Genomic DNA, 25,483 nt, shown 5'->3' on the forward strand with positions numbered 1-25,483 from the left:
GTTTTTTTAATGTTGAGTTTCAAACCAGCTTTTGCACTCTCCTCTTTCACCCTCAACAAGAGGCTCTTGAGATCCTCTTCGCTTTCTGCCATTAGGGTGGTATCGTCTGCGTATCGGAGGTTGTTGATAATTCTCCCGGCAATCTTAATTTCGACCTCTGATTCATCCAACCCGGCATTTCTCATGATGTACTCTGCATATAAGTTAAATAAGCAGGGTGACAATATGCAGCCTTGTCGTACTCCTTTCCCAATTTTGAACCAATCGGTTGTTCCATCTCTGGTTCTTACTGTTGCTTCTTGACCCTCATACAGGTTTCTCAAGAGACAGGTAAGGTGGTCTGGTACTCCCATCACTTTAAGAATTTGCCACAGTTTGTTGTGATCCACACAATCAAAGGCTTTAGCGTAGTCAATGAAGCAGAAATAGACGTTTTTCTGGAATTCTCTTGCTTTCTCCATTATGCAGCGAATGTTGGCGATTTGATCTCTAGTTCCTCTGACTCTTCGAAACCCAGCTTGTACTTCCGGTAGTTCTCGGTTCGCATACTGCTGAAGCCTAGCTTGTAGGATTTTGAGCATCACCTTGCTGGCATGTGAAATGAGCGCAATGGTGCGGTAGTTTGAACACTCTTTGGCGTTGCCCTTCTTTGGAATTGGAATGTAAACTGACCTTTTCCAGTCTTGTGGCCACTGTTGAGTGTTCCAGATTTGTTGGCATATCGAATGCAGCACTTTAACAGCATCATCTTTTAGGATTTTAAATAGCTCGGCTGGAATACTGTCATCTCCGCTAGCTTTGTTGTTACTAATGCTTCCTAAGGCCCACTTGACTTCACTCTCTAGGATGTCCGGCTCAAGTTCAGTGACCGCACTATCATGGCTATCAGGGACAGATATCACTATATAATGTTATGACTATAAATGGATATATAAATATTACCAGCTGGAAGTCATAGGCATTTTGTTCAGCTACTGCTGTAAACTCCAGCAAAGGAGATCGTTACCTTGTCGTGGTGCTGCAGCTTGAGCACCTCAGTGACGTCATGAGCTAAACCGTGAAGGGACACCCAAGACGGGAAGGTCATGGCAGAGAGGTCTGACTAAATACGATCCCTGGGGAAGGAAACGACAACCCAACCCAGCATTCTTGCCATGAAAACTAAATGGATCAGTACAACCAGAGATATGTCGGTATACCATTGGAAGATGGGACTCCCAGGTTGGAAGATGGTCAAAATGCGACTGGGGAGGAACAGAGGATAAGTTCAACTAGCCCCAGATGTGATGACGCAGCTAGCTCAAAGCCAAAAGGACGGCTAGCAGCCGATGGTGCTGGTGGTGAACGACGAATCCGATGTTCTAAAGATCAACACACCATAGGAACCTGGAATGTAAGATCTATGAGCCAGGGCAAATTGGATGTGGTTATTGGGGAGAGGTCAAGATTAAATATAGACATTTTGGGTGTCAGTGAACTGAAATGGACCGGAATGGGCCACCTCACATCAAATGACCACCAGATCTACTACTGTGGACAAGAGGACCACAGAAGAAATGGAGTAGCCTTCATAATTAATAATAAAGTGGCTAAAGCAGTGCTTAGATACAATCCAAAAAATGACAGAAGGATCTCAATTCGAATTCAGGGTAATCCAAATATACGCCCCAACCACAGATGCTGAAGAAGCAGAAGTAGATCAGTTCTATGAGGATCTGCAGCAGCTACTGGATAGTACGCCAAACAAAGATGTTATTTTCATTATAGGAGACTGGAATGCTAAGGTGGGTAGTCAAATGACACCTGGAATTACAGGCAAGCATGGTCTGGGAGAACAAAATGAAGCAGGACATAGGCTGATAGAATTTTGCCAAGACAACTCACTGTGCATAACAAACACTCTCTTCCAACAACCTAAGAGACGACTTTATACATGGACTTCACCAGACAGTCGACACCGAAATCAGATTGACTACATCCTTTGTAGCCAAAGGTGGCGGCCATCTATGCAGTTGGTAAAAACAAGACCTGGAGCTGATTGTAGTTCAGATCACGAACTTCTTACTGCACAATTTAGAATCAGACTCAAGAGAATAGGGAAGACCCACAGATCAGTTAGATATGAGCTCACAAATATTCCTCATGAATATGCAGTGGAGGTGAAGAATGGATTTAAGGGACTAGATTTAGTAGATAGGGTCCCGGAAGAACTATGGACAGAAGTTTGCAACGTTGTTCAGGAGGCGGCAACAAAAAACGTCCCAAAGAAAAAGAAAACCAAGAAGGCAAGATGGCTGTCTGCTGAGACACTGGAAGCCGCCCAAGAAAGAAGGAAAGCAAAAGGCAACAGTGATCGGGGGAGATATGCCCAATTAAATGCAAAATTCCAGAGGTTAGCCAGAAGAGATAAGCAATTATTTTTAAACATGCAATGTGCGGAAGCAGAAGAAGATAATAGAATAGGAAGGACAAGAGACCTCTTCCAGAAAATTAGAAACAGCGGAGGTAAATTCCAGGCAAACATGGGTATGATCCAAAACAAAGATGGCAAGGACCTAACAGAAGCAGAAGAGATCAAGAAAAGGTGGCAAGAATATACAGAAGATCTGTATAGGAAGGATAATAATGTCGCGGATAGATTTGACGGTGTGGTCAGTGAGCTAGAGCCAGACATCCTGAAGAGTGAGGTTGAATGGGCCTTAAGAAGCATTGCTAATAACAAGGCAGCAGGAGATGACGGTATCCCAGCTGAACTGTTTAAAATCTTGCAAGATGATGCTGTCAAGGTGATGCATGCCATATGCCAGCAATTTTGGAAAACACAAGAATGGCCAACAGATCGGAAAAAATCAACCTATATCCCCATACCAAAAAAGGGAAGCACCAAAGAATGTTCAAACTATCGAACAGTGACACTTATTTCACATGCCAGTAAGGTAATGCTCAAGATCTTGCAAGGCAGACTCCAGCAATTCATGGAACGAGAATTGCCAGATGTACAAGCTGGGTTTAGAAAAGGCAGAGGAACTAGAGACCAAATTGCCAATATCCGCTGGATAATGGAGAAAGCCAGGGAGTTTCAGAAAAACATCTCTTTCTATTTCATTGACTATTCTAAAGCCTTTGACTGTGTGGATCGTAACAAATTGTGACAAGTTCTTGGTGGTATGGGGATACCAAGTCATCTTGTCTGCCTCCTGAGGAATCTGTATAACGACCAAGTAGCAACGGTAAGAACAGACCACGGAACAATGGACTGGTTTAAGATTGGGAAAGGAGTACGGCAGGGTTGTATACTCTCACCCTACCTATTCAACCTGTATGCAGAACACATCATGCGACGTGCTGGGCTTGAAGAAGCCAAGGCTGGAGTTAAAATCGCTGGAAGAAACATTAACAATCTCCAATATGCAGATGATACCACTTTGATGGCTGAAAGCAAGGAGGAGCTGAGGAACCTCATGACAAAGGTGAAAGAAGAAAGTGCAAAAGCTGGGTTGCAGTTAAACCTCAAAAAAAACAAGATTATGGCAACCAGCTTGATTGATAACTGGCAAATAGAGGGAGAAAATGTGGAGGCAGTGACAGACTTTGTCTTTCTAGGCGCAAAGATTACTGCAGATGGTGACTGCAGCCAGGAAATCAGAAGACGTTTACTTCTTGGGAGGAGAGCAATGACAAATCTTGATAAAATAGTGAAGAGCAGAGACATCACACTGACAACAAAGGTCCGCATAGTTAAAGCAATGGTATTCCCTGTAGTAACCTATGGCTGCGAGAGCTGGACCATAAGGAAGGCTGAGTGAAGGAAGATAGATGCTTTTGAACTGTGGTGCTGGAGGAAAATTCTGAGAGTGCCTTGGACAGCAAGAAGATCAAACCAGTCCATACTCCAGGAAATCAAGCCAGACTGCTCACTTGAGGGAAGGATCTGAAAGGCAAAACTGAAGTACTTTGGCCACATCATGAGAAGACAGGATACCCTGGAGAAGATGCTGATGCTAGGGAAAGTGGAAGGCAAAAGGAAGAGGGGCCGACCAAGGGCAAGATGGATGGATGATATTCTGGAGGTGACGGACTTGACCTTGGGGGAGCTGGGGGTGGCGACGGCCGACAGGAAGCTCTGGCGTGGGCTGGTCCATGAAGTCATAAAGAGTCGGAAGCGACTGACCGAATAAACAACAACAACTGCTGTAAAGCAGACTCATTCACCCTCCAGATTAACCAGTCCAATCTAGAATCGTATTTTCCCAGCACCAATCTATTGCAATAGGAGTGCAGGAGAAATACGATATACCCATGACAGTGGCACTTTCATGAGTTGGATCCTGTCCATTGAAATGAGCAGCAACAGTGTATGTGTTGTTTTATAATGTAACTGGCTGGAATGCCTCTCCAGTGACCCACTGGCAACAAGCACAATGCAATCCTGGTAGGAAGAGAAACATGGTGCCACAAGTCAAGTGTTAGAATAAATTGGCCTTGGATGGATGGATGGATGGATGGATGGATGGATGGACGGATATAGAGAAAGATACAAACGGGGGCTGAGGGGTGGGGAGAGAAAAGCAAAAGACAGAGAGGAAAGAGAAAAGACAGGCAGACAAATGACAGACTATTTGGAGAAGGTTCATCCCACAGCAACTACTGTAGAACAAGAAATTCAAATGTTACACAACCACTTCTGACACAAACATTGCCCCTTCAGGAAATAAAGACACAGAAATGGGAGTGCAATTTCTGAAAAGCCTCCAGCCAAGTTGACTCCTGCTGCTGACCTGTGGTGGCATCCGTGGAGATGGGGCTGGAGCGCTTGCGGCCAGAGACTCCGTAGAGGTTGAACTTGTATCTGCGGGAAGGAGCCAGATTGGGGACGATGAGCTCGCGGGATCCCCCCTCCACAGGCAATGCTTGGGGTTTGCCTTTTGCGTCCTTGTACTGCACCAGGAAAGAGTCAAAGCTCCCAGTGGGGACCATCCAGGAGAGACGGACGGAATCCGCGGTGACGTCAGAGGCTGAGAGCTCCCCCAGGCTGGGCTGAACAGTGGTGGGTTCCTCTACCTCCTGTGAGGCTGTAGTGGGGGTGAGATAAAACAAATAAAGAGATGGTGCCCAGTGGAGGCAGCAGCAGGGATGGTTTAGTTTGTGTATTTCCTAAATCCTGCTAGGAAAGAAATACAAATAAATCTTTAAGAGAAAGGGAAACACACTGAGTGAAACCACCCCCTGGTTTCATCTATACTGTAACAATTTCTGTTATTGATTGTCCAAATGTATTCAGTTTTGGGGGGGTAAGAACCTTCTGCTAATGCAAAAATAGATACATAGTCTTGTGTCCAGTATCATGACTGAATATTACGACTATATATAAAAATATGAATATCGTCAGCTGGATGACATAAACAGCCATTTTGTTCAGCCACTGCAATGAAGCAGGTTCATCCACCCTCCAGACTGACCAGTCCACTCTGGAATCGCATTTTCCCAATAACAATATATTGTAGTTTGAGCATCTGTAAAATCTGATACATTCATAACGGGAGCGTTTTTATGTGTGAAGATGATTAGATCCTGTGCAACACATCAGAAGTAATTGTGCATTTATCGCCCTGTAATCGGAATGGCTGGAAAGGCCCTCTGATGGCCCACTGGCAACAGGCATCGAGCAACCCAGGTAGGAAAGGAAGATGTAACCACGAGAAATGTGTTTGGGTGAACTGGATTCAGGTTGATGGATACAGAGAAAGCTACCGAGGGGGGAGGGGAGCAGAAGAAAAGACAAATGCAGATAGGAAAAAGGAGGAACAGACAGACAGTTTGTATAAAGTTCGTGCTACAGCAGCTACTGTAAAATGAGAAAGTCAAGAGTTAGGCAACCGCTTCTGACACAAACGTTGCCTCCCTGAAAAAATAAAGAGACAGAAATGGGAGTGCAATTTCTGAAAACCCTCCATCCAGGATGACTCCTGCATCTGACCTGTGATGACATCTGTAGAGATGGGGTTGGAGCGCTTGCGGCCAAAGACTCCATAGAGGCTGAACTTGTATCTGCGGGAAGGAGCCAGATTGGGGACGGTGAGCTCGCGGGATCCCCCCTCAACAGGCAATGCTTGGGGTCTGCCTTCTGCGTCCTTGTATTGCACCAGGAAAGAGTCAAAGCTCCCGGTAGGGTCTGTCCAAGAGAGATGGACGGAATCTGTGGTGACGTCAGAGGCCGAGAGCTCCCCAAGGCTGAGCTGAACAGTGGTGGGCTCCTCTACCTCCTGCGAGGCTGCAATCCAGGATAAGAGAAAGAAGTAGTGATTAGTGCAGCCAGCACAGATGGCTCACTTTGTGTTATTCCTAAATTATTATAAGAATAAATACATAAAGCAGGAATAGCTTTAAGAGGAATGGAGAAACACTGGGTCAAAAAGTGCTTTGGATTCACCCATAGTGTAACAAGTTAAGTTAAACATCTAATCACAAATGAGGTGTTTGTGTGAACTGGCCTCGAGTCGATGGATACAGAGAAAGCTATCCATCTTTAGCAGGGGGTGCAGGAGCCAAAGACATCAGGAAAGAAAAAGAACAAGCACAGTATTTGAAGAAGCAGCTGCTGAAAAAAATAGAAGCTGAAGTGGTAGATGACTACTTCTGACACCAGCGCTGGCCCTTGCTGGATTGTTAAAATGGGAAGGCAATTTCTGAAAAGCCTTCATCCAGGTTGACTCCTGCTGCTGACCTGTGGTGGCATCCGTGGAGATGGGGCTGGAGCGCTTGCGGCCAGAGACTCCGTAGAGGTTGAACTTGTATCTGCGGGAAGGAGTCAGATTGGGGACGATGACCTCACGGGATCCCCCCTCCACAGGCAGCGAATTAAGCTTGCCCTCTGAGTCCTTGAACTGGACAAGGAAAGAGTCAAAGCTCCCAGTAGGGACAGTCCAGGAGAGATGGACGGAATCAGTGGTGATGTCAGAGGCTGAGAGCTCCCCCAGGCTGGGCTGAGTCAATATCATCTCATTCGGACTCTCCTTTATTCTTTCCTGAGATGCTGCTGTGAAGGCCATAGAAGAACAACAGTTGAAGTCAGCAACACTCAATACATTTAGGATTGACCACCTCTGGTATTTTATTTTATTCCTGGGAAGGAATACTAAAAACAATGATAATGCGGGGGGGAAGTGAAAAGAAAAATGTTCTAACTGCCGTGGCCTCCCTCTTCATCTTGGGATTTGTAGCTTTGTCAAGATGCTAAGGTTTCCTCTTTAGAGATCTCCAGCTTCTGTACAGAACTAGAATTCCCATGGCTCCTTAGTAGAACTGCAATTCTCATGTCTCCATAGTAGAACTACAGTTCCCATGGTTCCCTAGTTAGGTAGGACTCATGACAGTGAAACTAGCTTGCAACTCATTTAACTCTTTAGTGTGTAGACCCAATCCTCTGGGTAGCATCACTCAAAGCAACTGAGTTTCAAAGTATTAAGATACCTTTTTCTAGCCTTGTCATCCCCAAAGGAGAAAGAGGACAAGCATTCCACAAACCCAGAAAGTGGGATTGGCTCGTTAAGCTGCTAACCTGTGAAAGCATCAGTAGAGACGGGTCCAAGATGCTGGGACCCAGAGATGCCATAGAGATTGAATCTGTATCTTTGGGAGGGAGCCAAATTGGGAATGGTTGCCTCACGGGAATCTCGGTTCATGGGCAGGGCTTGATCATTGCCCTCTGAGTCTTGATACTGGAGCAAGAAGGAGTCAAAGCTGCCTGTGGGGACACTCCATGTGAGACGGACAGAGTTGCTGGTAGCATCTGAGACGGAGAGGTCACCAAGGACAGGCTCAGGTAAGGGCTTTTCCTCCCATGATGCTGTGGTGGGGATGTAAAACAAAAGTTAACCAGAGCTATCAGCACCCTTTGATAGTCCTTGAAATTTCTTGCTCCTCCCCTCAGGGCCCAGCATCAAGGGTAGGCATGGTAGGGCATTTGCTGAGGGCCTACATCTACTGCTCCTCCTTCTCACCACCATTGTTGTCTGGGCCAGAGTGAGAGGCAAGTGAAGAGTGAAGAAGCAGATTGACAAGGTGAAGAGGAAGAGCAACTCTGGAGGACTCTTGTCAGTGGGCCCCTGCTGGGTTGTGGGCCCTTAGCAGGTGGCCAACCACGCCTACCCTTGACATTGGCCCTGCTGAGGACCAGCAGAGCTGGCATGGAAACCTATCACATGATCTGCCCCCTCCCATGTGATAAATACCATATTACAGGAAATATATTATTTCCGCTGACCTGTGGTGACATTGGTAGTGGCGGGACCAAGGCGTTTGCGATTGGAGATGCCATAGAGATTGAACCTATATCTGTGGGAAGGAGCCAGGCTAGGGATGGTGACTTCACGGGAGTCCCCCTCCACGGGCAATACTTGGGGTCTGCCCTCAGCATCCTTGTACTGGATCAAAAAGGAATCAAAGCTCCCAGAAGGGACACTCCAGGACAAACGGACAGTGTCGCTGGTGATATCCGAGGCAGAGAGTTCTCCCAAACTGGGTGGTGCTGTCAGTTTCTTGTCTGGCTTTTCTGACGCCACTGAGGCTAAGACAGGTAGCAAAAAAAGAAGAAGAAAGTGGAAGAGGAAATTAAGGAGCACTAGAACTGAGCTATGGTGAAAGATAACTGGTGTGGAGTAGGAGTTAGCGCAGAGGTATTGAAACTCAGGCCTGCGGACCAAATCCAGCCCTCCTAGGATCCCATTTCTGGGTGTCTTTGCTCACCTGTGATGATCTCTGTGGAAACAGGGCCAAGACGCTTGCGGCCTACAAGTCCATAAAGATTGAACTTATATTTTCGGGAAGGTACCAGGTTAGAGACTGTGGCTTCCCGCAAGTCCTTGTCCACAGGTAGTGCCTTTGGTTTGCCCTCAGCATCTTTATATTGGATCAAAAAGGAGTCAAAGGTCCCAGTGGGGACATCCCAGGAGAGGCGGGCAGACTTCTGTGTCACTTCCAAGATCGAGATCTGTCCTAGGCTAGGCTTCTCTGCTTCTGCTGCTGGGGCTAAAAATGAACAAGAGAAGGAGAGGATGATGGCTGTTAAACTCTTAGGAAGGACAGAAGTAAATCAACTGGAGAAATATCAGTTTTGGGGAAAATATAAGATTTATTCCTGAGTTCTTGTTTTTTGTGCTAGGAAGAAAAAAAAAGTGCTTTGAGGAACCTGAAAGGATAACAAATTTATAAGAATTTTATGAGCTAGAACCTTCTTCACTAGACTAATAAACAGATTAACACAGTGGAAGAACTGGTTGATAGCACATCTGTTCTGGAAATAAAACTGCACCATCGATTGTTGCATTCAGGTAACAGCATTTTAGAAGAATTACTTACTATCCTTTGAGATTATTACTTCCATTTATTGCTTCCCAACTTTCTACATCTACGTAGCGACCCCCCAAGGCTGGTAAAAGTAAGAATTTTTTAAATCAATAGCAACAAGATCACAAGGAAAAGCAGATAAATCACCAATAGCAGCCACCTTAACATGTATTTTAAGATGAGCCATAAATAAAGGGTTGTTATGAGGATAAAATGGAGACGATGAAGGAGGACAATGTAAGTCATCTTGGGTTCCTTGCAAGAGGAAAACAAGGCACATAATAATAATAATAATAATAATAATAATAAAATGTAATACTGATTTCAACTAGTTTAACTGACATTCTCTGCCCACCCGTTATCTCCTTGCTGGATCAGACCAGCAGAGATGGCCAACTAGCAGCCCATGGGCAACATCTGGCTCCTCCCAGGGTCACCTTTGTGCCTCATGACATGGCGGGGCTGCTTCTCATAGGGCAGCAGGGGCCCCTCGTAGCAGACAATGCCGAGGCAGAGGCCTCTGGTGCTGTCGCCCATTTCCAGATGGGAGGGGCCTCTGTCAACTGGGTAACAAGTGATGGGTTTCAGTCAGAGCTAGCTAGAACTCTAAGGAAGCTATCCAAGGTCCTGAGCCTATTCGGGGGATAGGTTTCAGCACCTTGGATAGCTCCTGTAGAGTTTTGCTGGTTCTGACTGAAACCTGGAATGGATGCACAGCTCCACTGAAATCGGAGCCAGCAGCCTCCACTGCTCCCAGGTTCTTGAACCTTTTGCGGGTAGTGGTGGAGGGCACACTCTCTTGCCTGGGGTGGGGGAGGAAAGAGGGGTGACCACATTATACTGGTCTGCAAGTTGCTTGGCTGGGGAGAATGTGAAGAAAGCCACTGTTGATCCAACCCAGGCTTGTAATTAAACCTACAAAAGTTACTAGTCTGCAAAAAAAAAACAAAAAAACCCAGCAACCCTAGCCTGCTAAGAAGCCCGCTCCTCCACAGTCAGCATGAAAACACAGGCTACTAGTTTATCAGCAGGCAATAAAAAATGGCCTTCTGCCAAGCAGGTGAAGTAGGCAGCAGCCCACTCATTCGCCAGCCTGGAATTGCTGCAACCTGGCAAGTGGTTAAATAAAAAGCTGATCTAATCCATCGACCAAAAGTACTTCTAGTGGCCTTGGGTTGTGTTTTGTTTGTTTGTTTTGGATAAGGAGTGATCCAAAATGAAACACAACTAAACGAGCCACAAGCACTCTGTTTACGTCAGCAGCCAACCTGATGCCACACAGAAGCTCAAGAGGAAGAGCGACAGAGACAGCCATCCCCTACTGTGGGGTTGTTGAACCGCTTTCAGCCCACGGGCCACATCCCAGGGGCGGGCGTGGCCAAAGGCAAAAGAGGTGGAGCCAAAAGTACCAGCTTATTTCAGCTTAAAGCTCTTATTGCCAGTAGCTAAGCCTTAAGAGAGGCATTTCACTCTTTTGGAATGGGAAAAAAACTGCACAAAAGCTGGGAAACCACCCAATGATTAGTGGCTGGGGGAAAGAGGGTGGGGCTGGGGGAAAGGAGTGGCCTTCCGGAGAACTCCAGTGGGGCTGGATTTGGCCCATGGGCCTGAAGTTTTGAAACTCTGGCCTAGAAGGACGATAGCTGACCTGTCTCGGCTTTGGTGGAGATGGGGCCTAGGCGCTTCCTGCCTGAGATGCCATAGAGGTTGATCTGGTATCTGTGAGAGGGAGCCAGGTCATGGAGATGGAGAGAGCGCAGGTTCCCACTGACAGGGAGGGCTTGGGCTTTGCCCTGAGCATCTCGGTACTGGACGATAAAAGAGTCAAAGTTCCCAGCCTCAACAGTCCAGGAGAGATCGAGAGAATTCGGCTTGGTGTTACTGGCCATCAGCTCCCCCAGCCTGAGTGGCAGAGTGGGTTTCTCCATCAGTGGGGCTGGAACAGAGAGGACCAAGGAGTGAGTGAGCACCACCAGGGAGAGGATGACCAGGGAAAGGTGGCATGGCCAGATTGGGACCCCAGACCTGGTTGGGACCCTTGCCCTATTACTTGTCCTGCAAACATCTGGTAATAACCACCATCCTCTCAGAATCCTGGGAAATGGCACTGAATTTATAGTTGTTAACACGTTTGAGCACAGAAACAAGTGGCTAAAAGACAAAAATACTTATCTGGAAGAAACATGAGATTAAGCGGGTCAGAAAATGTCCTAAGTTGTGTAAAAAAAAGTACTTTGAAATCTTTGCTCAGATACTGAAATCAGCTATAGAAGAACTAAGGAAAAAAGAAAGGTAATTATGCCTGGGCGAATTATTCAGAGAGCCCAGTGAGGTACCTGTAGATGTCTTTGTTGCGAGTGGAGCATCATAGACCCCGTTAGGTTTCTCCCCACGTAACTCCAGTTCATACTCAGTATTGGGACTCAAACCCATCACATTGACACTTCTCTCTGTCCCCGGTACACTGATTTCTCCTGGAGGTACACTGGATTTGGGGTCCTTATACTGAAGGGAAAAGCTGTGGAAGGAACTGGGCGGGGCTGACCAAGTCACGCGGAGACTGTTGGGAGAGATGTCGGTCACCGATAGGTCCTTCAGCAGTGCTTCAGGGCTTGGGGTGGGAGCAGGGGCAGTTCGAGTCTTGGCAGTTGTAGGTGAAGCTGGAGCTGAAGGAAGACAGATGCAGGGTGAGACAGCCCTTTGTGGAAGCTTCAACCTCTTCCTCCCCAATTTTAATCCAGGCAGCAGACCTCTCCACTCCCTAGACTTCGACATGAGGGAAGAAGGTTCTTTGACCACTGTTATCCACTCGGGGGGGGGGGGGGCTGCACTTGAAGGCTATCAGAATGCTTCAGCTAATGAAGGATGTGGCAGTCCACATCTTTAGGGATGTGGGTCAGTGACAACACATCTCAGTAGCTCTCCAGCCTCTGTGCTAGAGATGCAATGAAATTTCACACAAATTTAAGATTCTGCAAAACTTCCAAAGTTCAATTTTTAAATTTTAAAAAGTTTCAAATTTCATTTTTTCTTCACAAAGCCTAATATTTTAAAAAAATGAACAAGGTGTTAATGCTAGCATTGAAATGTTCGTTGTATTTGCTATAGTTGTATTCCATCCTTCCCCCATGGCGCGCGTGCGCGCACGTGTGTGTGTGTGGAGTTATTCCACTTTATCTTTCTTGCTTCGGCATATTTATTGCTCCTAGCTGGACTGTGGTGGATCTCTTTCAAGCATCTCTGCAAATCCAGAATCCCATGCATACTAACACCTAGTAAAGTCCTGCTAAGGAATCAAAGCATCTCTCACTCTCTCTCTCTCTCTCTCTCTCTCAATATATACGATGAGTTATTTTTTTAAAAAAATGCAAATACAACATGTTTAGTTATTAAGACTGTAATCATGATGCAAAATTCAATAATTCTGTACTTCGCATTTTCTAAAATTCCTGAATTTGATAGCATCCATAATAGGAAATGCTGGTGGCTGGTGGTGTAATTAGCATATAAATTAGGGTAGCATCAAATATTTGCCCATGAATATTTTCAAGGCAAAAAACAAACTTTCTGGGCCCTCAAAGGGTTTCCCAGCACTCACTTTGTGTGCATTGTTTTGAACGCTGCTTATTCTCCACTTGCAGCAACTTTATTGCTATTTCCCCCCCTTAACTCAACTTTCTTCCTGAGAAAAGTGTGAACAAAGCCAATTTAGAGTGAAGGCAATGCTTCCTGAATCACAGTGCCCTTGTTCTGAATGTGCATATGCTGTGGCACCCTTTCAATGCCCCCCCTCAATTAACAAAAGGGGATTTTTTTTGCAGCAGGTGAAAGCATTTGCACAAAACAGCCCCTTCCCCCATTTTCATCTAGACCTAATATAAACACATTAGGGACAGCTGGACAACTTATACATTTACATTCGATTGAGAGGTATGCTACCGAAACCCGTATCTGAGCTGACCCTCCTCCCAGAAGAGAAAATGTTAAGAATTTCCTATATATTCCCCTCCACTCCAGACAGACAGAGCCCCTCCTTGAGAGGAGAAACAAAGCCCCACATATATCCCAGGTAATTTCAAGGGGGGTACTTTGAGAGGGGTGCAGAACCTCAGACCTGGGAGCCAAATCGGGCCCCCTGGGGATCTCAATCCAGCCCTCTGGGGTTCCCCAGAAAGTGCCCCCTTCCCCTGGCCCCACCTGTTTCCCCAACTGCTGTACTTTCCCCATTCTAACAGGTTGAAATGCCTCTCCTAAGACTTAGTTACTGGCAGAAAGAGCTTTAAGGTAAACTATGCAGGTATTTTAGGTTTGGGCCCCTGCCTCTTTTGCCTTTGGCCCCACCCACCACTGGAATGCAGCCCCTGAGAGCTTCTCTGAAATGGAATTTGGGCCTCAGGTGAAAAGAGGTTCTGCACCCCTGACTTAGAGGTTGAGATGTGGACGGTGGTAGCAGCAGCTGAGTGATGGGTGTATGACAGAAGCCGACATGGCTGCAAAGGAAACTGTGAAAAAAGAAATCTCTAGGCCACACAGAAGCAACATGGAGGCAAGAGTTGGGAGCACTGCTTTGCCTGGAAGAAGAATAAAGCAGTTAAACACAAAGGCACCCAGATACTCTTGACCAGAGTCAGCACACAACTATAGCTAAAAAAGGGGGGGAAATAAAAAGATCACATGACACGAAAGAATTAGCACTGAAACAACATTTCACAGACATTTGAAAAGTAGGGAAATTTCAAAATCCAAATGTGAAAATTTTGAAATTTCAATTTTGAGGGCCACTTTTGGGGGAATAAACAGAAACGTTGGCTCTTGCTAACAAGGGTTTACGGCATAGTGTTAAATGTTTTACTAAATAGTGCTAAGTGTTTTGCTAAATATTGAGAGCACTGGACTTAAATTCTATTTATTATGTATGGAATAGTTTGTATACCACCTTTTGTCAGGAAATGGGAGTTCTCACAGGGTGATCTGGGGCCAATCTTTTAGCCTAACCTACCTCAGAGACTTGTGAAGATAAAAAGATGGGTTAAAACAGCAGGATTAACATGCAGTATATAAATACACTGAGTACTTTACTATCACCTCATTTTCTTCTCTAAAACGGGATTGATGTAAACATTTTAGCAAGACTATAAATGCTTCTTCCTCTTCTTCCCTTTTGTGTGAACAAGTTCACAGAAGAATGTGCCTTGAGATCAGGGCCGTCTGTACCATTGGTGAACAAATTAATAGGGGAATGTGCCTTGAGATGAGGGTGGGCTTACTGTGAGGCAGTGAGGCATTTACCTCAGGCAGCAGATACTGGGGGTAGGGGTTAGGGAGTGATGGTGAAGTTTTGGAGGACAGAGCCACATGACCTTTGCCTTGAGCCCTGTAAGCCAGCCTGCTGCCCTTGGGTGTGGCCCAGGTCACTGTCCTGTCACCAGTGTTGAAGTAAGATTCAACTGCCAGGCTGATCAACTTCACCAAATGGGGAGTAGGCCATCTTGTCCTTCACCTCCAGCAGCAAAATGTCTTGGGACGGCCCTGTTTGAGAATCCCAACCCAACCTGCCCTAATTCAGCTCATCCGTAGTAGATGTTCAAATGAACTAGGGACAACATAGAAAGGGGCTGAAGGCAAACACACTGGCTGCAGGAAGCGATGTGAATGAACTCTGGACAGACAGAACAAACTCTGGAGCAAAACGTGATTGCATCACTTGGCTGGAGGAGGAGGAAGAAAATAATAAGCTAAAAGGCACTGTGACGTCTGTGCAAGGACAATACAGGTGAGGAACACAACAAAGTGTTTTGTTTTGTTTTTTAAAGAGGAAGATAATTAGCAGGCTGGGGTCTGAGTGACTTTCTGGAGAATGTGAAAGCAACACAGATTAAGTATTCAGCCACATGTGGCTGGCGCAGAAGCCCAATGTACCAGCAAGACAGGTAAGGCATGTTATGGTACTGTTACAGGCAAAAGAAGACAGTGAACCACCCTGGAAGATGGCTGTCCTACCAACCCTGGTACCTGTGGCAATTATAAAGGAGTAGGACTTAGAGGATTGTCCTTTCACAACACCGTGGATCTCCATGTGGTAGGTTGTGCCAGGAGCCAGTCCGGTGATAGACGCTGTGGAAGCATCTCCAGGCACCACTAACTCCCCTTCTTCTCCATTCCCCATATTTTGGAAGCGGATAACCACATTGTCCGAGACCCCCCTCACGCCATCCAAGGACACCTCAATGCCATCTGGGAAGCTGGCTACCACCGCTGGTTTGACATGCTCAGGACGGAGGTATCCGTCTGAGTAGACGCTCTCTGCTCCCCCTATTGGGAATTCCCTTTTTGGAAATGAATTATTAGTCTCTTTAATAAGGCGTTCCTCAACTCTCTCTTGGATCTCCTTCGGCTTCCGGTAGATTAGGTAAATGTATATGTCCCTGGCCACACTCTCTATGGTTCGATTGCCCTGAAGAGGGAAGTTGGTGGCACGGAGGTAGCTCTCCAAGCGCTCAAGGAGGGTCCCCTTGTATGGGGAGAGCTTGGCTGAGATGTTCTGTGTCATTTTCTTCAAGAAGAGCTCCTTAGTTGACAAGGTGGTGTTAGACGGGGTGCGGCCTGGGTGTGGCTTGGTGCCTGGCTTCCTGGCTTCAGACCCAGAGGATGGGAAGAGGGGGGCAGTGCCTGGCTGTCTGGCTTCAGGCCCAGAAGATGGAATGAGTGGGGTGGTGCCTGGCTTCCTAGCTTCAGACCTTCGATGGGAAGAAGGGGACGGTGTTGAGTAGTGGTGGACTGGTTGGCTCGGAGCAGGTGCTGGTGGGATCAAAAATGGAGGTGGTTATGTCAAAGAATGGAATGGAAATGAGTAGCAGAGGCAGGAGATATGGGAAGTGGTACCAACTGGAGAGGCAGAGCCCCATTTGGTCCAACTTCCCAGTTTACCCATCCTCTCCAAACAGGCCTGTATTGGAGTTGGCACCTCACAAACAGGAGCACCCTCACTCTCTGGCACCTGTCTTGAGTTTTCTCATCAGCTGTAATAAAAGAGATGGATTTAGTCTGAGCCTGCCTCATACAACTGCCTCTTGGTCCCTCCATCTGTCTGCTCTTCAGCGATCTGTGGGCTATAAAGAGAATGGATGAATAAGGGATGAAAAGGGGGGGGGGGAGAATCCACCATCGTGCGACCACAAGCAGGTGCAGCTGTAGGAAGGAAGGAATGAGCTCATCCTTGTGTAGAAAGGAGAGAAAACTGTTATGGTGAAGGGCCTGAGACAACAAATGTGGGAAATCTCATACTCTTCTTTCAGGTATCCTTTCTTCTGTACAGGAACCGAACAAACACTGCAAATGGAGTCCAGATTATCTGTCAGGGTGCCTTACCACAAAGAACACTGGGAGCGGTAGTTGGAGAGGGTGCTGAAAAATTCTATGAAGGACCCCTAACCCTCTCACAGAACTACGATGTCCAAGGGCCACTGTGGGAAGCCCCAATTAATTAATTAATTAATTAATTAACACAGAGGGCCAAACTGGATGTAACACAATAGTCCCAAGATCAGGATCTGTTTTTCAAAATGATCTAATCAGACAACTTCAAATGAACGCTTTGAAAAGTGCAGAAGTGATATTGAAGTAAGGGGCTTTTTATTATCTTGTTTAAAATCTTATTTAAAAGATTTCTGGTCAGACTGCCTTTCAGTTGAAGCTTTTAAGGCAGTTAATAAATAACCCTTTCTTCCCACACTGTTCCCCAAATCGAAATCATCCTACCTTCTCCACCAAGCTTGCTATTCCCTCCATGCCATGGGGAGAAATATACAGATACCTATGTGATTCTCACACACACACCCTCCACCACTCCTCTGATCTTCAAAGCAGCTATAAGGGGCTGCTAATTAGCAACAACAGAAAAATCAAAATGCAGATGTTTGTGTTCTTTGTCACCTCTGGTTCCTCTTCCGCTGGATCCTAAGTCCATCAAGCCCAAATCCACCCATGTTCAATCAGAGGCTTCTCAAAGGCTGACAAGCAAGTTTTTCCCTGGTCCCCATCCCTAGAGCAGGTTGAGACAAAAGACAGTGCCATGCCCCAGCCTTCGCCCAGTGCCCTACCGGTAGTGCTGACAACGATGCTGGTGGCTCGGCTGCTGTCACCGCTCTGGCGGGCAATCAAGGTGATGCGGTACCGGGTACTGTCCTCTAGTTCTCCCAACGTGATGCTTTCAGGTGCAGCTGGCAGTTCCATGCGTTTTGTGGCATGGGCGGGCCGGGCGGCAACCAGAGGCACATAGCTGAGGATGTAGCCATCGGGGCGAGAGGCAGGCGGTTCCCACTGCAAGGTCAAGGTGTTCTCTGTCACCTGCGATGACCGCAGGCCGCGGGGAGGAGCCACTCCTGGGAGAAAGGAAGAGACACAGATACGGCACAAGAAACTGAAATGGAAGTGAGAGAAGGACAGGACTGGGAGGAGGGATGGGCCTGTGCAGGATGCAGAACCACAGTGCAGAACAAAAGTAGCAAGACAATTACGAGGGAATAGGGCCAGAGTGATTTAAAAGACTAGAACCTTGATGTATTGAAGTAGATTATGTGTGTGTGTGTGTGTGTGTGTGTGTACAGGATATTCAGATATTTAAAGCAGGAGAAGGTTGTATAGAGAGCTTTGGAAAGTGGAAGAGAGAGCATATAGTCCCAAATGTAAACCATTAATTTATTAAATTAGGAAAGCAGACCAATTTATCTCATGATAAATCAATGTAATTCCCAGAAAGGATGCTTCTTAAGAGATTTTTCATGTAGTGGTTTATGTATGATCTTCCTTATTCGGTCAGGTCAGGCCCATTATTAACAGGTTCAGTTTGAATTCATCCAAATGTTAGGTGAGACGTATGCAGGAAAGATGTGACGCAAAAAAGTTCAAGGCCTACTTATTTACTTTGCCATTTGTTTGCTTTCAAGTCTCTCTCTCTGTCTCTCTCTAATTTTAGATTGTATATTCCTTGGAACAGGGACTTGTCATCTTCTCCACTGGAAAGGAGAAGCATATATAGATGTGTGTGTGTGTGCACGCACGCGTCTGTATGTATCCACACACACACACACACACACACACACACACACTGGTTCTATATATTGATCAATCACTAATACAGCCTCCCCACAAAGAAAGATACTGTACCAGTTTGTATGATCACAGAAAGAAAATAAGTCATGGCAGCTTATCCCTCTGCCCCCCACTGCATGTGCCTGTTGCATGTAGGCGGGAATTAGCATAATCAGCAGCGCAGCTTGTTGTGTCATGCGAACCCGGCCAGGGTGGCTTGTTGCTGTGGGTAACAAGCCACCCAGAACCCTATAACAGCCCATGGGCTCTGGGTAGCTTGTTACCCACGGCAAAAAGCCACCCTGGCCAGGTCAGCATGACATGACAAGCTATGCTGCTGAGGGTAATTATGCAAATCCACCCCCCAGCACATACACACACAGGCTGGGGAATATATCATATTGGCTTATTTACCTTCCGTGATCTGCAAACCTGGTCACTGAGTTGTGTGGCTGGCAAACTATGCTTCTGCCTGCAGTCTACTCTTTATTCAGATTTGAATCAACCCTCTGTTGATGCAAAAAGGAAGTGGGAAAGGAATGTACAGACACACTGGAGAGGTCAACAAGAAAATAGGGAGAGACAGAGAGAAAGAGAGAGACACACACACACATGCTACTCCAGGCTACATACGTGTACGCACGGTCTGGGTGACAGCGGGTCCATAGCGCTGCCCCTTTTCTGCCCGGACAGTGACGGTGTATTCCTCTCCCGGTTTCAACCCTGTGCGTTCAAAGACTGTCTGGGTCCCAGACAAGCGTACAGATTCACCTCCCTGACGATCCTGCTGCATGTTGGGAGGAAAAGTTAATTAAAAGGATTAGTGCCGCTGCAAGCTCTCCTGCTGCCTGAGGTGGGAGAGCATACATGTGCCATCGCTGCCCACCATTGCCACCACAACACCCCTGCATTGCTGCTGCCCCCCATTGCAGCCGTGCCCCCCACTACTGCCATGGGGTTAGGTGGGCGAGGGCGGGTGGGAGACGCGGTGACAGCAAAGGGAGGGGTAGGTAGGTGGGCAGCATGCAGCAGCAGGCCTTCCAGTGGTGGGGGAAGCATGCAATTTGCTGCTTTTCCTGCTTTGCTACCTGAGGCAAGTGGTTCACTCTGCCTCCTGAAAGGGCTGGCGCTGGAAAGCCTTCATAATAACAACAGGAAATGGACAACACGTCTCCTAATGAGCACTTGATCAAATCACTGTATCCTCTGTCTGATTAAATCAAGAATTCAGAAACTGAAAGTTCCTAATGCACCACTGAACATTAACTAACAGCTCCTGTGAGCCCAAAGAACCTACTCAGCAAGTAGCGTCTTTGTTGTGTGTCTGTATGATTCATTGCTCTGGCCTTGCCTCTATCCAAGCACACCTCACTGGGACAGTAATATTGGCACTTCTCTGCATTGGGTGATTGGAGCTTTCTCTAACTTGTAACACAGAGAGAGCAGAATGACGCAGCCTTGGAGGAAGCTGCCTGTTCTGTTTTTCCACAAGTCATTACTTAAGAGAATCAGGTTTTGGCCAAAGCTGCATAGTGATCTAGGATTAAGGTAATATTTGGTCTTAATCTACAGCTCAGGCTGCTAGACCACAGTGACTTTGGGAGGTTTGGCAACAGATATTGCTGCATGGGTCAGTCCTCAGTTTAGGAAGCACACCCAGGATAGTGATTCATGCAGAAGGTGGTGTGTGTGTGTGTGGGGGGGCTTTCTGGGGGAGGAGGGCAAACAATTCTTAGTGCATTTAAAAGGGAAAGTGCATTTAAAACGGGTTATCCAAAATAACTGATTAGCAAGAGATTTAGGATAGACAAAAGAACATCCTCCTTTACACAATGCACATTTAACTTATGGAATTTGGTGCCAAAAGATGTGGTGAAGGCCGTTACCTTAGATGGGGTATTAAACAACATGTATGGAGGAGGAGAGTCCTATCAATGGACACTTGTCATGATGGCTGCATGCAGCCTTGAGGCTCAGAGACAGCAGCATGTCTGTCAAAACCAGTTGCTAGGGAACTACAGCGGGAGAAGGCTGTCACCTACAGCGGGAGAGGGCTGTCACCTCCACACCCAGCTTCCCAGAGCCATCTTGTTGTGTTAATCAGAATCAGAGGTGTAGCAGAGGCAGGGCTCGCAGGAACGCAGCACCAGCCAGGGACACTGATGTCCTCTCCTGACCGCTCTTGAATTCTCTGCTCTCTCTGAGCTTAGTTACAATCCTCGCAGCAGCTGGGAAGAAAGGGATTTTCCCAGCAACAAAATATTGCTCCCTGTTGTAATGCAAAGAATTTTGGGGTGTCTTGGTCTGGAATGGGCAAGGAGGACCCATTTGCTTTACCAAAGACTTGCTCCTGGTAGAGATGAAAACTGCTAGAACTGGTCTGAATTTTTGGACTCTCCTTGGGGGCATGGCTATGGGGACTGTCATGATGAGCATCTGCAGTTCATAATTTACCATGCTAGACTAGATGGACCTTTGGTCTAATCCAGCAGGGCTCTTTTTATGTTTTTTAATGTAAAAAAATACATTACAGTCTGTATTTTTCAATAGATATACAATATCTCCTCCGCTCAGGTTACCCCACTAGTCCCAGCATGCACTGCGCTAGCGAAATAAATGACGTAGGATCTCTCTCCCTCTCTCTGTCTCACACACACACCACAAGTACCATCCCCACAATCACTATCCCTCCCAAAGCACATTGTCCTAAAGTACAGCAGGTTACCTTGGGTACCACGTGGATCTCATATCCCTCCACAGAAATCTCTGGGTGGTTCCACTCCAAGCGGAAAGACGTTTCATCTCGATATGACACACGGACGCCGATGGATGGAATCTCTGTTTAGGCCAGAAGAGAGGTTGGGTGTTTGGGGAGAGGTAGAACAGAATAAGAGGCTGCTATTTCTCCACTCCTCTTCTCATACATATCTTCCCCAAAGCCTCGCCAAGATGGTGTCCACCTGAACAGGGCTGGCCCAAACATGTTGTTGCCTGAGGCAGAGCAGCAAATGGCACCCTGCCGGTCAAAGTGCACAGCCAAAGGATCCAATTACTTTGGCTCCTGAGGCAGAAAACCCCTCAAGTGCCTCTTCCCTGCCCTGGCAGTAAACATACAAGAATATTAAAGTAAATAATTACATTTGCTGCCTTTTCAGGACACTCAAAATCAGCTGCCTAAGGGTGGCAGCTTCACTCCACATAATGGTAGGGCTGGGCCTATGGTCAGTATCAAGGGCAGGCATCATTGGGCACTTGCCCGGGGCCCACATCCCAGCTTGGGCCCACTGACAAGAGCGCCCTGGAATTGCTCCTACTCCTTGCCACTGCAACCTGCTTCTTCACCTGCCTCTTGCTCCAGCCAGACAATGGTGGTGGTGAGAAGAAGGAGCAGCAGATGCCATACGGCCTGCTTGCTCACTGGCTCTCTGCCTATTAAGCAAGCAAGTGGGAGCAATGATGATGAGAAAGAAGATGAGGAGCAATAGCAAATGATAACAATGGTGGTGAGAAGGTAGACTCATTGAGAGAGGGGGCACATTGAGGGGGCCTCCCCCAAAGGCCCTCAAACCCTGGGGCCAACACTGGCCTAGCTCTGTAGCTGAACCTTAGGAAGACCTCACAGAGAAACAAAAGGCCTGCTGCTGTTTCTCCCCTGGTTCAAGCAAAAGCAGACAAATCCACAAAGGGCGGCCATGTTAGTTTATTACCGAATGAGGCCTGGAGGCCTGGCTGTGAACAGGCCCTGTACCCACCACACTTCCCAGTACCTCCATTTCCTTATGAAAATGAAGCCTCGTTTATATGGTTACCAGACATCAGGCTCTGACCTGAGGTTTCAGGGTTTTAGACTCTTCTCAGGCTCTATTGGGGAACAAGACATTTTGCTACCCGAGACAGAGTGCAAATGGTGTCTCTCCCCCACGCCAGTCATGGTGCACTGTACCCAAGGCTGGCCAAGCTCTTTTGGCATCTGAGGCAGAAAATCCCACCAGCACCTCTGCCCCTCCATGGCAGTAAAATACAATAATAATAATGAATTAAATTAAACAATTTGCTGCCCTTTTATGACACATAAAGTCAGCTGCTTGTGGTGACCACCTCACTCTGCCTAACGGTAGGGTTGTCCCTGAGGTAAGAAGGTCATCCAACAAGATGTTTAGTATGAGATGTTTCTGCCTACCTATGGAACAGTCCTCTCCGGAATAACCATCGTGACATAGGCACACTCCATTTTCACACTCTCCGTGGCCACTGCAGTCCTCCGGACACGCCAGCTGCCCGCAGTCTGGCCCGGTGTATCCCTTGTGGCAGGCACACACTGCTCCCTTCAGACAGCGGCCTCTCTGGTTGCAATCATTGGGACAGGCCTTGGTGCCGCATGCTGGGCCTGTAAAGCCTGGCTCACACACGCAGCGTCCATTGTGGCACTCTCCACGTCGGTTACAGTTGCTAGGGCAGGCCCGGGTCCCACAGTCAGCTCCGGAGTAACCGGGGTCACACACGCACCGACCCGCCACGCACTGGCCATGACCCTGACAGCCCTGAGGGCAGGCTGGATCGGAGCAGGAAGGGCCGACATATCCCTGGAAGCAGGTGCAACGTCCGTCCACGCAGCGGCCTTGGTCGTTGCAGTCGTCTGGGCAGGATGGTGGCTCCTCGCAGCGGATACCAGAGTAGCCGGGGTGGCACTGGCAACGGCCTTTCACACACTTGCCACGCTCTGGGCCACCGCACCCACCTGGGCAGACTGCCTCGGCACATGTGGGGCCGCCCCAACCTGGCTCACACTCACACAGGCAGCGAGAAAGGTCGAAGGAGCCATGGTGTGAACACAAGGTGCGTATGTCTGTTTGACCTAGGTGAGGGAATGGGAGACAATGAGGTAGGGAAGGGGCTTGTGATGGGGGTGATAAAGGGCTAGGTCACCTATAAACATCTAGTTTGTTTTTACAGTTTTGATTTACATTTATATCCCACCAAAGGACTTCATGGTTCTCTCCTGCCCCCATTTTAATCCTCACAACAATCCTGTGAGGTGGGTAGCACCGAGAAAGCATGACAGAACCAAAGGCCACTGACTGAGAGCTTCACAGCTGAGTGGGGATATGAACCCAGGTCTTTCGGGTCCTAGTCTGAGATTTTGGTTCTTATTTTACCCCTCCTGTAATGTTTGAGATTTCCCCCTGCCCCCACTCCAATACACATGTCTTTTTCTCACATTACGAATGTGTAGAGCAATCATGGATACAGTGGGAAGCAGGTTCCACCCCACAGGTTCCACCCCTTTGCAGCTCATCGTGCCTCCATCCATATAGCCATACCAAATACATGAATGGCAAAGGAGTGGGGTCAGTGGGGGGTTTCGATCTCAGGGCTGTGCCAGTGGCATGCACCCGGGCCCTATTGTATCTGTGATTGCCCTACATAGGAGTAATATGTGAAAATACTACACAAGAGTTGGAATGGTGATACAGTGGCCACTAAAAGAGGATACAGATTTAAGCTTTCGTATTTTATATTGTTTTATGCTGTGCTTTGTGGTTTTAATTTCTGTGAACTGCCCAGAGAGCTCTGGCTATTGGGCAGTATAGAAATAAACAAATAAATAAATAAGATTTGCATAACATTTGCATATGCAAATTTAGATGTACTGGTGCAAATTTGGAAATAATTACTATAATTTAAATAAAAATACAATATTTCTCACCATGGTGGGGCAGACTGTGACCAGGTGACTTGTGTGGCTTCTCTGTCTGCTGTTGTCCAGGTGCTAATTGTGGATGGGCATCTCCACGGCCCCTGATCTCCCTCCCTTCTTATGGTTCTTTATCTTTAAGTAGGCCTTGGACTGGACAGCCCTTCAGATTCTGGACACCTTCAAATGGAGAATTGTCCTCTGTAAAGTAGGACATATGGCCACCCTAGGACATGCACCGTATGTGTGAGCAGGCACACAGACCAGTCACAGTCTTCTCCACTATGGTGAGAAATATTGTATTTCTATTTAAATTATAATAATTATTTCCAAATTTGCCCCCACACATCTAAATTTGCCTATGCAAATGTTATACAAACCAGCATGTACTTTTGACCTTTTATTTGGTGATGCATTTCCTCTTTTTTGACACCGTGCAAGTGGCCACACTAGTCAAGTGTTGGTTGTGAATATGATACACAGTGATCCTTTATCCCCGCCGTGTTTTTCTTCCTCCAGGGCCTTACCTGTACTGGCCTGGGAACTGGTGGCTGCAGGGCAGCAGCCTCCCCCAGCTTGGCAGGTGTCCCGTAGCGTCCGCACTTCGTCCTCAAGCGCCTGCAGCCGTCTGAGAAGGTCCTGGGTGTCCTCAGTGCCAGGTGGGCACCCACAGGCTTGCGGGGGCAGGTTGATGCGGTGGGTGAACACCACGTGCTCTTGGTCGGGCCCTTCCAGGGTGTGCTCAAACAGGTCCCCTCCCTGGGAGGAGCTGGGAGGGCCCAAGGCCTCTTGTGGTGGAGGGGAAGCGCCTTCAATCTCTGTGCCTTCTCCTGCCAGTTTTATAGTGTAGACGTGAGAGAAGACTGTTGCATTGGAGGGGATGCTGGGATGGGGCACACGTGCCTGCCACGAGACCCCCAGCCAAAAGACAAACAGGAGAAAGGAAATGGCTCTCGGCAAGCTCCCCATGGTATAGACCTATGAGGGAGGGGATGAAAAAGAAAGAGAAAGGAATCAATGCTGCAGAGGGTAGTCATGCAACATGTGGTAGTAGAACTGGACTGGGAAACAGGGCCATTCCACCAACCTTGATGAAACATCAGGAAAGACCTTCCTTATGAAGGCTCTTCCATCCCATTCCAGCAGGCTGCGCAACGGGAGATGAGAGGGAAGTGAAGCCATTCCACCAGCCCTGCTGAAAGATTACTTGAGTTTTCCCTTCTTCCCGCCCCATCCCATTTTTCTTGTGTGTCGTGTCTTTTTTTTAGATTGTAAGTGTGTCAGCAGGGACTGTCTTGTTTTACTGATTGCATGTAAGGCGCTCCGGGAGCCTTTTTGATTTGGGAGCAGGAT

General features: G+C 47.3%; 1 protein-coding gene across 1 annotated transcript in view; it reads right to left on the reverse strand.

Moving 5' to 3' along the window:
• Window positions 1-25,099, reverse strand: part of TNXB (tenascin XB) — a 110,232-nt gene extending 85,133 nt beyond the window's left edge. The window contains exons 1-12 of the mRNA XM_084830637.1: window positions 24,658-25,099; window positions 22,616-23,290; window positions 21,161-21,273; window positions 19,069-19,222; window positions 17,445-17,726; window positions 15,358-16,143; window positions 11,682-12,011; window positions 10,994-11,281; window positions 8,746-9,027; window positions 8,264-8,566; window positions 7,559-7,846; window positions 7,010-7,036 (exon numbers count right to left, since the gene is read on the reverse strand). Coding sequence (XP_084686763.1) covers window positions 7,010-7,036; window positions 7,559-7,846; window positions 8,264-8,566; window positions 8,746-9,027; window positions 10,994-11,281; window positions 11,682-12,011; window positions 15,358-16,143; window positions 17,445-17,726; window positions 19,069-19,222; window positions 21,161-21,273; window positions 22,616-23,290; window positions 24,658-25,099 — 3,970 coding nt within the window. The remainder of the gene's footprint in view (window positions 1-7,009; window positions 7,037-7,558; window positions 7,847-8,263; window positions 8,567-8,745; window positions 9,028-10,993; window positions 11,282-11,681; window positions 12,012-15,357; window positions 16,144-17,444; window positions 17,727-19,068; window positions 19,223-21,160; window positions 21,274-22,615; window positions 23,291-24,657) is intronic.
• Window positions 25,100-25,483: the final 384 nt, after the last annotated feature.

The sequence above is a fragment of the Heloderma suspectum genome, chromosome 2 (assembly GCF_057233095.1).
Source record: "Heloderma suspectum isolate Gila_16-S chromosome 2, 16-S_ref, whole genome shotgun sequence".
NCBI lineage: Eukaryota > Metazoa > Chordata > Lepidosauria > Squamata > Helodermatidae > Heloderma > Heloderma suspectum.